The sequence below is a fragment of the Oncorhynchus tshawytscha genome, linkage group LG16 (assembly GCF_018296145.1).
Source record: "Oncorhynchus tshawytscha isolate Ot180627B linkage group LG16, Otsh_v2.0, whole genome shotgun sequence".
NCBI classification, from domain to species: Eukaryota; Metazoa; Chordata; class Actinopteri; order Salmoniformes; family Salmonidae; genus Oncorhynchus; species Oncorhynchus tshawytscha.
The window spans coordinates 46,930,782-46,949,993 of record NC_056444.1 but is presented as its reverse complement, the minus strand read 5'-3'; the positions used below and the strand labels follow the sequence as shown (position 1 = coordinate 46,949,993).

The 19,212-nt window shown below is 42.1% G+C and overlaps 1 protein-coding gene across 2 annotated transcripts in view; it reads right to left on the bottom strand.

Annotated features, from left to right (window-relative positions):
- Positions 1-18,314, bottom strand: part of LOC112215760 (IQ motif and SEC7 domain-containing protein 1) — a 181,911-nt gene extending 163,597 nt beyond the window's left edge. The window contains exon 1 of one of the 2 annotated variants that reach the window (XM_024375139.2): positions 17,616-18,314. In XM_024375139.2, coding sequence (XP_024230907.1) covers positions 17,616-17,875 — 260 coding nt within the window. In that variant the 5' untranslated portion in view covers positions 17,876-18,314. The remainder of the gene's footprint in view (positions 1-17,615) is intronic. The other variant, XM_024375131.2, reaches the window with a different exon arrangement.
- Positions 18,315-19,212: the final 898 nt, after the last annotated feature.

Below are 19,212 nucleotides of genomic sequence, written 5' to 3'. Positions count from 1 at the left end.
CACTCCCCTTGAAGTGGCCTTTACCCGAACCACCATCAGATACAGCTAAGAGCTCTCATTAAAGCCATCATTAGCCATCCTCATGGGGGAGGGCCCTGGCTACATCACAGGACACAAACCAAACCTTAAGTCCATCTTAATAGCCCTGATTGGAGCGAGCAGAGGTCAGCACAGCCTGGCTTCCCTCCAGCAGCACGACTCAGGCCACTGAGAGATGTTGGGGCGTGATTCTCAGAGTGTTTGGAGAACTGCACTTCATTAAAGGATGAAGGCTGCTCTGGGGGAATCTGTGTGTGTGTGTGAGCCCCAGAAGCAAATTGTCTGGCCATTGCCAGAGATTTATAAGTGGGTCTGAATGCAAATCATCCCTGCGTAGACATTAATCTAGAAGGGGGATTTCATTAAGGGTTTTCGCCAGAGAAAGGGTGTTCAGGCACTCGTAAATTTGGCCTGGCACACTGATTGTTCAGCAGAATCGCCGGGTGAATGACTATACACCAGCAGCCACAGGAAGCAGCTTGCTATATCATGCTTTAATTTCCTACAGAGGGGTCCCAAAACACATGCTAACACTGTTAGGACAATCTGCAGCCTGCAGTAGTTCCCTCAGAGAGGGCTGCGACTCAGATAGTTTGGTAACAAATTACAGTAAAGATGGGGATATAAAGTGCTATATGAAAACTGACTGTTTAGAGTTCTATCTGGAAAAGCTTTTGGCCAAAATGAACAGCCTAAAGAAGGACATTTCAAAATGTCAATGCACTGTGCAAATTCTCCTGACCCGTTTTTCACCTGGATAAACACTTAAGTGGGTTGTTTACTTGGCTGGCCCGTTCAGATGATCTAAAGATTGCTTAGTCTGCAGACACCCTGCTTAGTGGATCCCTTAATACGTCCTCATTGTACACACAGTGTGTGTCCCAGAATAAGATTACATAAGACCATCATCAACACATTAGTTCAAAGCCAAGTTAGTAAGGGGCAATTTGTAAAATGTTTTTAAAAAATCATAACTGAACATTGTTTCCATAACATATTAATGTTCCAATTAAAGTTGAACATACATTGAAATTATTAACCAACATTTACAAATCTTTTCAGAGAGCTGCCATACGCAGCCATTTCTAAAACGCCAATATCTGAACACACAACCTTCAGATTTATTGGGTAATTAAGCAATATTAATTCTATATAAAACATGATTATTAACCGTGCAATAGACCCTATCAATCTAACCCGTAGAGGACATATTTAATTTCAGTGGAAACTAGAAAACATTTATTTTTTGTGAATGTCCCAATAGTACAGATATCAAATTCATTACAACCAAGTCAAAGTGGTAGAACATGCCTGTTCTGGCACTGATCCTTTACTTACTGTACACTACAGTACCAACAACAGAACGGCCCGATTCTCTCTCAGCCCTTCGATCAGCTCTGACTGATGTTCACATGAGCTCCATTGCCCCACTGAAATGAGGGGCGCTTTAGAGCTGGGCATGACTTGTCACACTGTCCATCAATATTTCATCAGGCAAGAATGCTTTTCATGTTTGTTTACTCTAGGCTATGTTTCATGCTGCATTCAAGTGGCAGCCTGACATGGCCACCCCAAGGTCCTGCTGGAGCAATACTGTTGGTGACGCACGTACAGTGCAGTTGGAAAGTATTCAGAACCCTTCACTTTTTCCACATTTTGTTAATTAAGTTACAACCTTATTCTACCGAAAACAGGTTTTTAGACATTTTTCCAAATGCCTTATTTACATAAGTATTTAAACCTTTGCTATGAGACTCGAAATTGAGCTCAAGTGCACCCGGTTTCCATTCTATCATCTATGATGGGTTTCCACAACTTGATTGGAGTCCACCTGTGGTATATTCAATTGATTGGACATGATTTGGAAAGGCAAAGGCACCCGATGGTCACTCTGACAGAGCTCCAGAGCTGAAACCAAGATTGAACCCTTTTGGCCTGGATACCAAGTGTCACTTCGGGAGGAAACCTGGCACCATCCCTACGGTGAAGCATGGTGGTGGCAGCATCATGCTGTGGGGATGCTTTTCAGCGGCAGGAACTGGGAAACTAGTTAGGATCGAGGAAAAGAGAGACCCGAAAATAACTGTAGCAGTGACGCTCCCCATCCAACCTGACAGAGCTTGAGATGATCTGCAGAGAAAAATGGGAGAAACTCCCCAAATACAGGTGTGCCAAGCTTTCAGCATCCTACTCAAGAAGACTCGTGGCTGTAAATCGCTACCAAAGGTGCGTCAAAGTACTGAGTAAAGTGTCTGAATATTTATGTAAATGTCATACTGCATATACATTTTCTTACAAAAAAAGAAACCCGCACACTGCTCTTGCTAGTATTACTGCTCTAAAATAAGCTTTACATATCGGACTCAAGGCCTTCGTCAGAGCTTTTGTGATTTCTTTTTAATTAGTACCCTTATGTAGACATAGACATCCGTTCAATGCATCGAATGGGGTTGGAGTCGAGGGAAAATAAGTGTTACCAAATATAACAATGTGCATTTCATTCTAATAAAGTGTGTACATAAAACATATTAAACACGTCTGTAAAACCACAATGAGGACATCAACCCATCAAGCAAGTGTTCATAAATCATTTGGTACAATGCAGGAAAACATCAAAGTCATCTGAAATGGTGGCATTAATTATTGTTCACATTTACAACATAACATACAAATAATGTCTGAATATCCAAAAACAGCATCTTTTGCTCAGAGTAATATTTATATCGCCTCCCCTGTCAGATGTGTTAACTTTTTTTATGCCACAAAATCTAAAAAAGGTAGAAATGTCTTATTTTTTCCCTCATCTTATTCAACGGTTACCATGCACCTTCAAAAAAGATAGCTTTGATGTACCTTTTGAATTTTTTTTATTTTTTTTTGCAAAAAATGTATCTAACAAACCTGTTTTTGCTTCGTCATTATGGGGTATTGTGTGTAGATGGTTGAAGGAAAACACAAAACACAATTTAATCAATTTTAGAATAAGGATGTAACGTAACAAAATGTGGAAAAAGTCAAGGGATCTGAATACTTTCCGAATGCACTGACAGTCAAGGCCAAAAGTTTTGAGAATGACACAAATATTAATTTCCACAAAGTTAATTTCCACAAAGTGTGCTGCTTCAGTGTCTTTAGATATTTGTCAGATGTTACTATGGAATACTGAAGCATAATTACAAGCATTTCATGGGCATTTATTGACAATTACATGAAGTTGATGCAAAGAGTCAATATTTGCAGTGTTCACCCTTCTTTTTCAATCTGCCCTGGCATGCTGTTAATTAACTTCTGGGCCACATCCTGACTGTTGGCAGCCCATTCTTGCATAATCAATGCTTGGAGTTTGTCAGAATTTGTGGGTTTTTGTTTGTTCACCTGCCTCTTCAGGTTTGACCACACATTCTCAATGGAATTAAGGTCTGGGGAGTTTCCTGGCCATGGACCCAAAATATCAATATCAAGTTCCCCGAGCCACTTAGTTATTACTTTTGCCTTATTGCAAGGTGCTCCATCATGCTGGAAAAGGCATTGTTCATCCCCAAACGGTTCCTGGATGTTTGGGAGAAGTTGCTCTCAGAGGATGTGTTGGTACCATTCTTTATTCATGGCTGTGTTCTTAGGCAAAATTGTGAGTGAGCCCACTCCTTTGGCGGAGAAGCAACCCCACACATGAGTGGTCTCAGGATGCTTTACTGTTGGCATGACACAGGACTGATGGTAGTGCTCACCTTGTCTTCTCCGGACAAGCTTTTTTCCAGATGCCCCAAACAATCGGAATGGGGATTCAGAGAAAATTATTTTACCCCAGTCCTCAGCAGTCCAATCCCTGTACCTATTGCAGAATATCAGTCTGTCCCTGATGTTTTTCCTGGAGTGAAGTGGCTTCCTTGCTGCCCTTCTTGACACCAGGCCATCCACCAAAAGTCTTCGCCTCACTGTGCATGCTGCCATTCCTGAGCAAGCTCTGTACTGGTGGTGCCCCGATCCCACAGCTGAATCAACTTTAGGAGACAGTCCTATGTTGCTGGACTTTCTTGGGCTCCCTGAAGCCTTCTTCACAACAATTAAACCGTTCTCCTTGAAGTTCTTGGTGATCCGATAAATGGTTGATTTAGGTGCAGTCTTGCTGGCAGCAATATCCTTACCTGTGAAGCCCTTGCAGGTAACCATGGTTGACAGAGGAAGAACAATGATTCCAAGCACCACCCTCCTTTTGAAGCTTCCAGTCTGATTCGAACTCAATCAATATGACAGAGTGATCTCCAGCCTTGTCCTCATCAACACTCACACCTGTGTTAACGAGAGAATCACTGACATGGTGTCAGCTGGTCCTTTTGTGGCAGGGATTCAGTTCATTTGCATGGCAAAGAGGGACTTTGCAATTAATTGCAATTCATCTGATCACTCTTCATAACCTTCTGGAGTATATGCAAATTGCCATCATACAAACTGATGCAGCAGACTTTGTGAAAATTAATATGGATGTCATCCTCAACAAAAAGTAGTGACATATAAATAAACGTAAGCATAGCACTAAGTATTAAAGCAGACCCAAGTGGGCTTTTCGCCAGAGAGAGGCCCATGGCTATGTTCCACTTAGTCAAAAGCCCACTGAGGGATCGAACTGTTTTATGCATAACATTACTTAATTATCCAAGTGCTTTGTTGCAGATGCCTCAGTTGGTTTTTTAAAAACATCTTTAAACCGAGGACCTGGTTTGAATAAATTGTTTATATTTCCTGGATTTTTTACTTATAAAATAAATGTTTTTGGTTAGATCCCTTCTTTGACATCTTGCGGTTCGAGAAACTATCTCTGCAAAGATTGGGTCAGCATCCGAAATATTGTTTACAGCATGTTGGCCATTCAGGGCTGAGAAATGAGCTAGAATGCTGAATGAAAGTTTGCAGATGTATCTGGCGAGATAAGAAATTAAAGTGCTTGCAAACCCCATTCATTCCCAGGCCCCAGAGGACCTGTTGGGATCAGAGAGGAGCCACTCTTATTAAACCTTCTGCAGCCTTCTAATGCATCACACAATAAGACTGGACCAGGCCACAGTAAATACCATGCTTACATATACCCATTCTGCTCAATGACAGAACATAACCTGAGCAACAAAAAAAAAAGTTATGTTTACTTAGTACAACTGGAGATTTGTGAAGTTTGTGGCCAGCTAGCCTTAAGTCACTTGTAAGTACAAGTGACTGTTTGTGCCAGTCTGTATTTTGATATTCAGGTGACAGGATTAAACTATGCCATGCTATACTGTTTAACAATGAGTAACCTTATTTCCTATTTACTTATTGCACCTCCTGGCCTAAAGTACAATTACATAACAATTGAATAATGGACCGTACATTTGTCCGTCTGTCATTCAGAGACTCTTAAATGGTCTTTGGGAAGATGCAACTGTGGATGTCTGTTCTTCACAAGAGCTGATTATAGAAGCTGCATATGGTCAGCACAAATACTTAGACAACAGAGAGCTGACAAGGCAGACTGTTTAGGAAACATTAAGAAGAGCATGAGCCACTCTCCCCGCCTGTCTCCTCTCCCGGCTGACTCTGAAACCAACTGCTCCCTCATCTTCCCTTATTTCCAAGAACTGAGTGTGTGTGGTATGAATGTGTGTGTGTGGTAGGGTAAAACAAAGAACTGGATAGCAGGCTGTAGTGAGATTTAACCAGCTTTAAAGGCTCTTCATGGTCAATCCGTTATCTACAGTGGCCATACAGCATTTACTGTGACACGGCCTATGCAGAAGTCAGGGCATTCATACTTCTTACGCTTTGTGTAGCAGAGCAGAACTGTTGCGAAGGAAGTTGTCAAGGAAATGAGTGTGTTTATACAGGACCTCACGCCCCCACCATCAACCAATCATGTCAAATCGAAGTTATACAGAGCCCTCCACATTGTTATAAAATTTGGGAGGCACACGGTGATGCGGTACGGAGCTCGATTTGGCCTCTGCATGTCTCTGGAGGCTCTGCAATTGCGTCACATCCTCCATACGAAGCCTCTGACCACATTTGGGATCAAGCATAAATTGGCTTTTTACTCAACCTGATCCAGCTCTACTCCAGCTGGAACCAGCTTGGGAATTCAAGCCTATATTAGGCGGTGAAATCAAATCAACCCCTATCTAATCACCCTAACCTGGGGTTTAGGATATATAGTATCTCAAATACATGTGCAGTGGTACTCTCCCCCTCTCTCAGAACCTGACATGCAGCGCTTCCCAGGGGCTCGCGTCACTGTGCAGAACAACCCAGGGAAACGTGTGTTTACTTGGCAACACAAGGCCTATTGTCAGGTGTCCTTATGACTCTCCCCACTGGTCTGTGATTTGAAAAGGAGATGTGGGGAAAGAGAGAGCTAATCATGCGCAGAACCCAAGATAAGTGACGTCTCATCCAGCAGCTGAAAGACTGTTCTTTTTTCTGCCCATGATATAAATAGACCCGAGGGGATAAAAATAACACCAAGACTAAAATAAAATCATTAAGGCTGTTTGAGACAAAATAGTAGGCTAGAAATAGGCGAACTTTCAAGTTCTACGTCCTTGAGAATACCGAAACTCAAGATAAGAGAGGTTTCTGTTTGACATTCAAGACTATGCTGCCTCAATGACACGAAAGGCTGATGATTATCTAGTGTCTGATGATATGACGGAAGGCCTATCCTTTCCACACTGCTTTAACAGCATGCAGTAACATATTCAATAGGCATTATAAAAATAAGGACAAAGAGCAGCACGTGAGAAGACCTGAATTACAGAATATGGTCCCAAACGTTCCCAAACCAGAAACCGTGGATTGATGGCAGCATTCTTGCTTCAAGAGGGCCACCATTGTTCCTGTTCAAGCCAAGGTAACTGAGCTAAACGACAACCTCCCCGTAGCACTCAATTCCGTCATCATGAAGTGCTTTGAGAGACTATTCAAGGACCATATCACCTCCACCCTACCTGACACCCTAGACCCACTCCAATTTGCTTACCGCCCCAATAGGTCCACAGACGACGCAATCGCAACCACACTGCCCTAACCCATCTGGACAAGAGGAATACATATGTGAGAATGCTGTTCATTGACTACAGCCCAAAACTTGATTTGATGTCAAAACTTGATTTGAATGCTGTTCATTGACTACAGCCCAGCATTTAACACCATAGTACCCTCCAAACTCGTCATCAAGCTCGAGACCCTGGGTCTCGACCCCGCCCTGTGCAACTGGGTACTGGACTTCCTGACGGGCCGTCCCCAGGTGGTGAGGGTAGGTAACAACATCTCCACCCCGCTGATCCTCAACACTGGGGCCACACAAGGGTGCGTTCTGAGTCCTCTCCTGTACTCCCTGTTCACCCACGACTGCGTGGCCATGCACACCTCCAACTCAATCATCAAGTTTGCGGACGACACTACAGTGGTAGGCTTGATTACCAACAACGACGAGACAGCCTACAGGGAGGAGGTGAGGGCCCTCGGAGCGTGGTGTCAGGAAAATAACCTCACAATCAACGTCAACAAAACAAAAGGAGATGATCGTGGACTTCAGGAAACAGCAGAGAGAGCACCCCCCTATCCACATCGACAGGACAGTATTGGAGAGGGTAGTAAGTTAAGTTCCTCGGCGTATACATCAGACAAACTGAATTGGTCCACCCACACAGACAGCGTTGTGAAGGAGGCGCTACTGCGCCTCTTCAACCTCAGGAGGCTGAAGAAATTCAGCTTGTCACCAAATGCACTCACAAACTTCTACAGATGCACAACCGAGAGCATCCTGTCGGGCTGTATCACCGCCTGGTATGGCAGTTCCGCCCACAACCGTAAGGCTCTCCAGAGGGTAGGTCTGCACAACACCGGGGGCAAACTACCTGCCCTCCAGGACACCTACACCTAAACCACCCGAGCCACTGCCTGTTCACCCCGCTATCATCCAGAAGGCAAGGTCAGTACAGGTGCATCAAAGCAAGGACCGAGAGACTGAAAAACAGCTTCTATCTCAAGGCCATCCGACTGTTAAACAGCCACCACTAACATTGAGTGGCTGCTGCCAACATACTGACTCAACTCTAGCTCACTTTAATAATGGAAATTGATGTAATACATGTATCACTAGCCACTTTAAACAATGCCACTTAATATAATGTTTACATACCCGACATTACTCATCTCATATGTATATACTGTACTCGATACCATCTACAGCATCTTGCCTATGCCGTTCTGTACCATCACTCATTCATATAGCTTTATGTACATATTCTTTATCCCTTTACACTTGTGTGTATAAGGTAGTAGTTGTGGAATTGTTAGGTTCAATTACTCGTTGGTTATTACTGCATTGTCGGAACTAGAAGCACAAGCATTTCGCTACACTCGCATTAACATCTGCTAACCATATGTATGTGACAAATAAAATTTGATTAGATTTTTCTGCCAATCTCTAGATAAACTGATCATTAAGTGTCATGTACACACACCATTTTAATTACATTTTCTTCAGCTGAAATGACCTTTACAGATCTCAGGCAGTCCTGCTATTTATAAGGAGACAGCACATTTTAAAATTGCCCTCCACATTTATATGCCATTTAGGATTCAGTAACCAGCAAGACAACCAGGACCGGCGGAAAACGTGTGGCAAGGCGGCATTTGCCACAGAACTTTTCAATCAGGTGTGGCAGCACTACACCACTTTTGATTTAGTTTATTAAAATATATCGACACAACACTATTTTTTCAGTCCGAGCAACTGTAGGGTTACTAGCCTGAACCAAAATCTGGCCTTACGTTGAACATAGGAAATCTCCTTTGGATTCTGTTTCAAGTCTAGCGTACTATATGCCCTGTCCCTCTAGCCAGGGTAAACAAAGTGTGCATTTATAGGCCAAAATGTAAATGGGATAACATTTGTTTTATATTCAAACCTGGACTGAATAGGCAACCTAAACGTTTTCAATACAAAATTATTAACTTGAATTATTCATTTCAACACAATAGCTGACAGACTGAGTACAGTTTTTATTTGGCCTACAGTGGCAGGACTAAACGATGGAAACCTGCATAAAGCAAGCTCAGCCATGTGAGTTTTATTGTCCAGTCATGTTGCTTTCTCTAGGTCTGTGTATAAGAAACCTGCAGAGTCTTTTAAAATATAATTAATATTAACAGGTACAAGGTTGCTGCATTTTGACAGGATTTTCATCTTCCCCAAGGGGGAGTTTTTTAAAGCCATGTGACCTGACTAGAACTCTGGTCTCATCCTAGCCCATATTAAACCTCTTTACAACAGATAAATCAAGTCATACGGTATAAAACCCAGAGTTTTACCTGTTTAGGTTACCAGGTCAGGAAAAACTACGTGCCCAGATAAAAAAATAATTCACCACACCACTCTGGAACCTGTATAAAACCCACTTTACATTCATAATCTCTGTCATATTTCATCAGGATCAAAGAGGAAGAGCACAGACTGCTTAGTAACCAGCATCACATAGCCTAGGCCTCCAGTACCATCTCTCAGTGCTATCACCAATAATGTAAACCCTGGGAGGCTGATGCTACGTATTGTCCAATTAGAGGCTTTAAAAGCTACCGGACGCCATATTGGTATTCCCCAGAAGCAGCAGTCCTCCACAGGAATTCATGGAATTCTACAGGACAAAATTATTTGTATTTCTTTGTTGAAGTGGGGACAGTATCACTAATACTTTCTAAAAAAATACTTTAAGGAAAAGGTTTATTTTAATTTTAAATTATGTTCAGTTCACATAATATAATTTACAAGTATTATTAAGGTGTCTGTAATAGCATTTACATGTCAAAAACAAATATAGAAGTTCTCCCGAGTGGCGCAGCGGTCTAAGTCACAGTCTAAGGCACATTGCAGTGCTTGAGGCATCACTACAGCCCCGGGTTTGATCCCAGGCTGTGTCACAGCTGGCCGTGACCGGGAGACCCATGAGCACAATTGGCCCAGCGTCGTCCAGGTTAGGGGAGGGTTTGGCCAGCTGGGATGTCCTTGTCCAATCACGCGCTAGCGACTCCTTGTGGCTTGCCAGGCTCCTGCAAACTGACTTCGCTCGCCCGCTGTACGGTGTTTCCTCCGACACATTGGTGCAGCTGGCTTCCAGGTTAAGTGAGCAGTGTGTCAAGAAGCAGTGTGGCTTGGCAGGGTCGTGTTTTGAAGGACGCATGGCTCTCGACCTTCGCCTCTCCCAAGTGCATATGGGAGTTGCAGCAATCGACTGTAACTACCAATTGGATATCACAAAATTGGGGAGGAAAAGAGGTAAATGTAAAAAAAATAATAATAAAACAATAGACATTAATAAATAATGAATACATATTTTATTCAACGGAGGAGGAGTAGCAAAATGGCTGTGCGATGATTCAATACGTCAGTCATCCAGGGTTTATATACATCATTGGCTATCACCCAACCAATGATGTACACAGTGTACAAAATATTATGAACACCTGTTCTTTCCATGACATGGACTGACAAGGTAAAAGCTATGTTCCCTTATTGATGTAATTTATTAAATCCACTTCAAATCAGTGTAGATGAAGGGGGGGAGACAAGTTAAAGGAGTTGTAAGCCTTGAGACATGGACAACACTCAATATTAGGAAGGTGTTCTTAATGTTTTGTACACTCAGTTTATATAAACTAGAGCCGGGACGATAAACCAAACCTTGTTGACACCGACCACTTATTGTGGACATTTTGCAAATGTCGTTCATGATGATAAATAACCTATAGGGCCCAACTATAGAAATGTGAAGTTTGAAATGAAATAAGTTTGCTAATATGGGTGATTGTTGATAGGTCAATTGATAGCTGTGTCCCATGTTATTTCAGAAAGCCATGACACCCACCATCTCAGATTGTTCTGAAATCGTTTTGGTAGTTAGAAACAGATAAGCATTCCTGCAACATTATTTTTTATAATTTAATCTCAGAGAAATTAAGTTAATTGATTGGACCAGAATAGGACATTTTAATTAATAGGAGTCATACAATATTCAATAAATATAGTACCCAACATCCAATTTGGACGAAACATTTTTCTAACAATGAGTCAGACATGAAGCATCCAACGAAATGGTAAAAGGCACCCTCAGAGCCCCAACACCCCACACCAATCCCAACCCAACAAGTACACAGTATCAGTTCTCTATATCTGACAAGTAGTATGGAACTGCGACTCAGAGTATTATTTCTTCATCCTATATAATGTGTTCTCAGTGAATTTGGTGATGGTTACTACATGATTCAACATGTGTAATTTCATAGTTTTGATGTCTTCGCTATTATTCTACAATGTAGAAACATGTAAAAAAAATAAAGAAAACCCTTGAATGAGTAGGTGTGTCCAAACTTTTGACCGGTAGTGTACATATTACCTCAATTACATTGACTAACCTGTACTCACACACTGACTCGGTACCCCCTGCATATAGCCTCACTGTTGTTACTCTTATTTTTCTACTTTAGTTAATTTAGTAAATATTTTCTTAACTGCATTTTTGGTTAAGGGCTTTAAAAGTAAGCATTTCACTGTAAGTTCTACACCTGTTACATTCAGCGCATGTGACAAAAAAAACATTTAATGGACTCTAAGTTGAGGAGGGTAATCCTGACAGCGTGTGTATCACTCGGTCTGTGATATATGCTCCATTACCCTAACCTGTCCCACCCTCGGTGGCTAAACCTCCTATCACTCCCAGACAAGAGCCACCCAGACTGCCCTCCTACATAAAAATGAAACGTATGGAAGTAATTACATAATTGATCTATCCCAGAGCTTGTACCGCATCCCATAAATATCCTGGATTTATGTCCCTGCCCAACACACGAAATCCACTTAAAAGACTAGCACACCGAGGCTAAGCTAGCCTGGCATGGGAGAGTCCTCAGCCAACTGAGGTTACCAAACAGGGAGCAAACAGACTCCATGACACTAGTGAACCTGACAGCCTGGAGTCTCAGTCTGGTCTCTGGGATGAGTGACCAGGACAGAGAGAGGCTGAGATGATGATGAAACCATGGGAAAGCCATGGCAGTTTTTTGTATTGACGACAAAACAAATAATATGACCCTCAGACAGTCATACTGCAAATCTATTTTTGAGTCTAATGCCGGCCAACCGGATGCAAGATAAAACTTGATTTACACAATTAGATTACATAATAGCCCACTACTTTGTAAACATGGTTACCACAAAACAGATGTCATGAAAACAAAGCCCATCAAGTCAGGAACAAATGAATAAATAAAACATTTGCCAAGAATTGATTTCAAGGACATTTCATTCATATGAAATATTTGAAATCCCATTAAAAACGGATCGCTCCACACAATAACTTCCAGGTGCTTGAATGAAATGCAGTGCCTCAAACGTTTCCAAATAAGGTCATATTCCAAGCTCTGTATGGCAACACTTCTATGAGATCAAACTGTGCATAAAGCTTCCATTTAATGTGCCCAACAGCTCAGGCCCACAGGGAGAACGCGGTAGGTAGCCTATTGATGGACAGTTCTATTATGGACAGTTTCACATGACCATCCCCTTGTAAAAAAAAAAGTGCACACCCTCCCCTCTCATAAAATGAACTAAAAAAAATAACAATTACCACCACATATAACAATAACTGTACTAATCCTGTGTTTATAAACATGGATATCAACTTGACCACTTCAGCATGGTTTTGTGTCACAGTCTGTATGTGACCAAATTTTTTTTATTTGATCAGAGCCGGCTGCAGACAATGAACAGCTAGGGGGAAATCAGATTTTAAACCTTTTGACGGTATATTTATAATTATATAAAATATATGCAACAATTTTCCACCAACAGGTTTCTGTGCCAAAGCACCATGCAACCACTAAGCAATGCATAACTGCATACCAATTACTGACATCGAGCACTTTTCATCATAGTTTGCGTTTTCAACACCACAATACAATTGCCATACTCCATCTCGACAAACAGAAAACACATCCCTCCCTACTCAGTATCAAATGCCTGGCTTGACAATCTACGAATGTCATTAAACTTTTTAGTGTCTCTTTCCATTCATCAAATGGCCGGGGCACAGGATGCTGGCAATATATTCGAGTGGAATGGATGAATGTGCGCAGGTAGCCTACAAGAGACTTTTGAGGTAGCCTAATCGGATTATTTGTGACTGGTTATGTTCATGCCACAAATAAAAAGGTAATACATATTAAAAGTTCATTGACAAATATTTAGGCTATATTGAAGCATTAGGTTCTAGGTCATAAATAGTGACTCGGATCGGAAAAGGAGGCAAAACGTGTGTTAAGCTTTCCTAAATAACTGGGCCTGCCGGGAGCATAGGCCTATGTGGCTAGACTATATAGGATGACTTGGGAAAATGATGATTGGCAACAAACAGAGCATCAGAAGTAAAAATACAGCCAGACTGTCCTGTGCCTTTCAAGACCTTATAAATCGGTCAAGAGTAGACCTACAACTGATCCAAATGGAATGAAACATTCAAATAACAGGGTTTTTACACCATTATTCAAATGACATTGTCACTGCTTCAAAATACAAGTCGCACTGCTCGTAATAATACTAAACAACCTTTTTACAACACGTAGCAACCTCACCAAGATATTTTAGCCTTTTGGTATTGTAGCGAACGGTGGGTCAGGGAATACAACTCGGGTCGCTGGTGTGAAAGAAACAAATCTACATAAAGTGGCTATAGGGTTAATCCGCTTGCTGGGAATGGTAATGTGGCTCATATAGCGAGGTTTGCTTCACTGCCCCCATACTTGTTAGGCATGTCCCTGTGCGTCAACTACTCAGCCCACCTAGTACGTCCGAGCCGTGAGTGCCTTTGAACGGGGTATGGTAATAGGTGCCAGGCTCACCGGTTTGTGTCAAGAACTGCAACGATGCTGGGTTGTTCACTCTCTAGAGTTTCCCGTGTTTATCAAGAATGGTCCACCACCTAAAGGACAACCAGCCAACTTACACAACTGTGGGAAGCATTGGAGTCAATATGGGCAAGCATCCCTGTGGGATGCTTTTGACACCTTGTAGAGTTCATTTCACGACGAATTATGGCTGTTCTGAGGGCAAACGTTGGTGCAACTCAATATTGGGAAGGTGTTCCTAATGTTTTGTACTCTCAGTGTATATATTACCTTTAGAAGTGTTTACTTCAGGCTGACTTCTAGCATCTGGTTAGAATCCAGGCTGCATCACATCCGTCCGTGATTGGCAGTCCCATAGGGCGGCGCACAACCGGCCCAGCGTCGTCCGGTTTGGCCAGGGTAGGCCGTCATTGTAAATAAGAATTTGTTCTTAACTGACTTGCCTCGTTAAATAAAAGGTTCAATTAAAAGTAAAAATCTATTGAGTTGTCCCATAAATGTAATGTCCAAATCAACTTAAAGTACATTATATACAGTGGAGCAAAAAAGTATTTAGTCAGCCACCAATTGTGCAAGTTCTCCCACTTAAAAAGATGAGAGGCCTGTAATTTTCATCATGGGTACACTTCAACTATGACAGACAAAATGAGAAGAAAAAAAATCCAGAAAATCTCATTGTAGGATTTTTTATGAAATTATTTGCAAATTATGGTGGAAAATAAGTATTTGGTCACCTACAAACAAGCAAGATTTCTGGCTCTCAAAGAACTGTAACTTCTTCTTTAAGAGGCTTCTCTGTCCTCCACTCGTTACCTGTATTAATGGCACCTGTTTGAACTTGTTATCAGTATAAAAGACACCTGTCCACAACCTCAAACAGTCACACTCCAAACTCCACTATGGCCAAGACCAAAGAGCTGTCAAAGGACACCAGAAACAAAATTGTAGACCTGCACCAGGCTGGGAAGACTGAATCTGCAGTAGGTAAGCAGCTTGGTTTGAAGAAATCAACTGTGGGAGCAATTATTAGGAAATGGAAGACATACAAGACCACTGATAATCTCCCTCGATCTGGGGCTCCACGCAAGATCTCACCCCGTGGGGTCAAAATGATCACAAAAACGGTGAGCAAAAATCCCAGAACCACACGGGGGGACCTAGTGAATGACCTGCAGAGAGCTGGGACCAAAGTAACAAAGCCTACCATCAGTAACACACTACGCCGCCAGGGACTCAAATCCTGCAGTGCCAGGCGTGTCCCCCTGCTTAAGCCAGTACATGTCCAGGCCCGTCTGAAGTTTGCTAGAAAGCATTTGGATGATCCAGAAGAAGATTGGGAGAATGTCATATGGTCAGATGAAACCAAAATATAACTTTTTGGTAGAAACTCAACTCGTCGTGTTTGGAGGACAAAGAATGCTGAGTTGCATCCAAAGAACACCATATCTACTGTGAAGCATGGGGGTGGAAACATCATGCTTTGGGGCTGTTTTTCTGCAAAGGGACCAGGACGACTGATCCGTGTAAAGGAAAGAATAAATGGGGCCATGTATCGTGAGATTTTGAGGGAAAACCTCCTTCCATCAGCAAGGGCATTGAAGATGAAACGTGGCTGGGTCTTTCAGCATGACAATGATCCCAAACACACCGCCCGGGCAATGAAGGAGTGGCTTCGTAAGAAGCATTTCAAGGTCCTGGAGTGGCCTAGCCAGTCTCCAGATCTCAACCCCATAGAAAATCTTTGGAGGGAGTTGAAAGTCCGTGTTGCCCAGCAACAGCCCCAAAACGTCACTGCTCTAGAGGAGATCTGCATGGAGGAATGGGCCAAAATACCAGCAACAGTGTGTGAAAACCTTGTGAAGACTTACAGAAAACGTTTGACCTCTGTCATTGCCAACAAAGGGTATATAACTAAGTATTGATAAACTTTTGTTATTGACCAAATACTTATTTTCCACCAAAAATTGTAAATAAATTTATTAAAAATCCTACAATGTGATTTTCTGGATTTCTTTTCTCATTTTGTCTGTCATAGTTGAAGTGTACCCATGATGAAAATTACAGGCCTCTCATCTTTTTAAGTGGGAGAACTTGCACAATTGGTGGCTGACTAAATACGGTTCTGACTTATAAAATGAGGACAACTACAAATACCTAGGTGTCTGGTTAGACTGTAAACTCTCCTTCCAGACTCACATTAAGCATCCCTAATCCAAAATTAAATCTAGAATCGGCTTCCTATTTCGCAACAAAGCATCCTTCACTCATGCTGCCAAACATACCCTCGTAAAACTGACCATCCTACCGATCCTCGACCGATCCTCGAATGTAATTTATAAAATAGCCTCCAACATAATACTCAACAAATTGTATGCAGTCTATCACAGTGTCATCCGTTTTGTCACCAAAGCCCCATATACTACCCACCACTGCGACATCTCGTTGGCTGGCCCTCGCTTCATACCCGTCACCAAACACACTGGCTCCAGGTCATCTACAAGTCTCTGCTAGGTAAAGCCCCACCTTATCTCAGCTCACTGGTCACCATAGCAGCACCCACCCGTGAGATATACCTGCTCCAGCAGGTATATCTCACTGGGCACCCCCAAAGCCAATTCCTCGTTTGGCCGCCTTTCCATCCTCTGCTGCCAGTGACTGGAACGAACTGCAAAAAAGAATCACTGAAGCTGGAGACTCACATCTCCCTCACCAGCTGTCAGAGCAGCTAACAGATCACTCCACCTGTACATAGCCCATCTGTAAACAGCCCATCCAACTACTTCATCCCCATACTGTATTTAATTTATCTTGCTCCTTTGCACCCCAGTATCTCTACTTGCACAGTCATCTACAATTCCAGTGTTTAATTGCTATATTGTAATTACTTTGCCACCATGGCCTATTTACTGCTTACCTCCCTTATCTTACCTCATTTGCATAAATACTTTTTTCTGCTGTATGTTTGTTTATTCCATGTGTAACTCTGTGTTGTTGTATGCGTCAATCTGCTGTGCTTAATCTTGGCCAGGTCGCAGTTGTAAATGAGAACTTGTTCTCAACTAGCATACCTGGTTAAATAAAGGTTAAATAAAAACATTTTTAAATGGGTTACATGAGGTTGTTTCCCCCTTCCCCTCCAGCCAGGTTTTATTCTGCACTGTTTCAGTTCAGTGGGTGTCTCAATAGTTATCAATTTAACCACTTTTGCAGTAAAATATTTTTACACAACCATCCATTACACATTTGGGAGAACTTAGAGATATGGAGAAACATGGTTGTATTTTGTTATACCTTGGGTAGAGGTATCAACATGTTGGGGGCATTGCCACTTACCTATGTAGGGCCTATTATCGTTCCGTTATATTGTGGCGTTTCAAGCCTACTGGCTTGGCTGAAATAGAATGCGTGTCCAATTTGATCTCTTAGAAAATAACTTTCGATGCAATCTTTTACTTTAGTCTATGTTATTAGCTATAAGTCTTTAGAGACTCTTTTTTAATCTATAACATTATACAAAAGTGTACGTTAGTTGGTGTGCGTTTATCTGGGGTTTAAAGAGCAGATTCCTGCCAAGGATTTAGTAAAATATGGGACATTAATTGCGACATCAAATGTTTTTCAATAGTGCAGTGAGTGCAATAAATTCTTACTTTTCTTGGGTGATGTTTTCCTTTATAGCACCTAACGTTGCGTGGCTGTTGCCCTGTTGCAGCAGCCTACATGTAGCCAGGTGCCGCTGGTACTGGTCTTTCAAGCAGGCGTTTTCCGAACACAATTCGGACACTTGCAGCTCCAGCTCCTCTATCCTAGTCTTGTGCATCTCCAGTAACTCCTGTTGGGTCTCGATAATGTTATTAAGCTCCTTCAGATACTCCGCAGCCCTGGTTGGGTTCTCGGTCGGGCTTTCCATCTCGCTCCGACTCTGGTTGCCCCCCCCCGAACTCTGTTTTATCGAAGCCCGTTTTCAACCTGCGTTATGGCTACGCGCAGTTAAATTCCAACCCGATGTGCCTTTTTGCGCCTCGCCATTGTTTCCATGTACTGTTTGAAAGAGCGAGAATGAAATGTGCCCAGTGCAAAGCGCGTTCCAACGGCAACAACTAATCTCCGAAAACCACTTCAGTTAGGGAAGAAAACACATTTAACCCTTAAAAGGACGTCGAACCAATTGTCTCATAATCCTTCATATCCCTTTAGTTTGCCAATTTATCCGAAACATATACGATACTATCTGAAATTAATCCCTTGTAGGCTACCGTTCCAAACCCTCGTAAAATGTATCTTTATCATCCTCCGGTCCACGTTGTACCCGTGACTTTTCGTAAACAGATGGTGGTTGTCAAGTAGGCGGGGTTTTCAAGTTTTAAGAATCTGTTTGGTGCAAAATTGCGGTTTAATAAAGCCCTATTCGCACGGTACTAATATTACTAGAGAACGTTGGTTATGTAGGTATGACCCCAAAATGTCCGTTATCCCAGAGGACGATTCGGACGGGATTCGTTTTTTCCAAACTGCCCCTTGTATTTCTTGCTTAAAAAAATTTAAAAAATGTATTTTATAAATTGACAGTTATAACGGAAGCCTGGAGTTTTTTTTCTTGGCGTGAAAATATTTCAACAAGTCCGGGCAATAGCAGGGTACACTGATAACTCGAGCTTGCTTCCCTAATTTCTAAACCATAACAAACTATCTTTGGTATAGTGTCGCCATAATATTTGAATTGAGGAAGTGTGATCATAATCATTAGGATATTTGGGCGATCCGCAGTAGAAGACGTCCTAAATTCACTGTGAAAGTTGATACATGTAGGCCCTTCATTTAAAAGGCTACGAGCAGCACTTTGTTTAATTTATCGAATCAGTTATTGTTTCTTGCTCAAACCGCGAATAACACTGTCAAACTCAGACATTTATCTCAAAACACAAGGGATGTCGATTCGCACGAGACGCGTATTATCAGAGGATTGTGGAGTTTGCAAAGAGTAGGTTATTATGTCTGATATTGTAACTCTCCTGCCATGTCAAAATAATGGCAGATTCGTAGGGGACTAAATTTACAGATCTTGTGTTTTGTTTCCGCGCACATAATAACATTACCCGACCTCCCCCAGCAAAACTAATCCCGGATTAATCTGGGACGGGATTAGTTTTACTGGGGGAGGATCTGTCATTTTAGTCCAGTCTGAATCTGCCATGTCAGTAATTTTGACATGGCAGGAGAGTAACAATTCCAGACAGAATAGCCTAC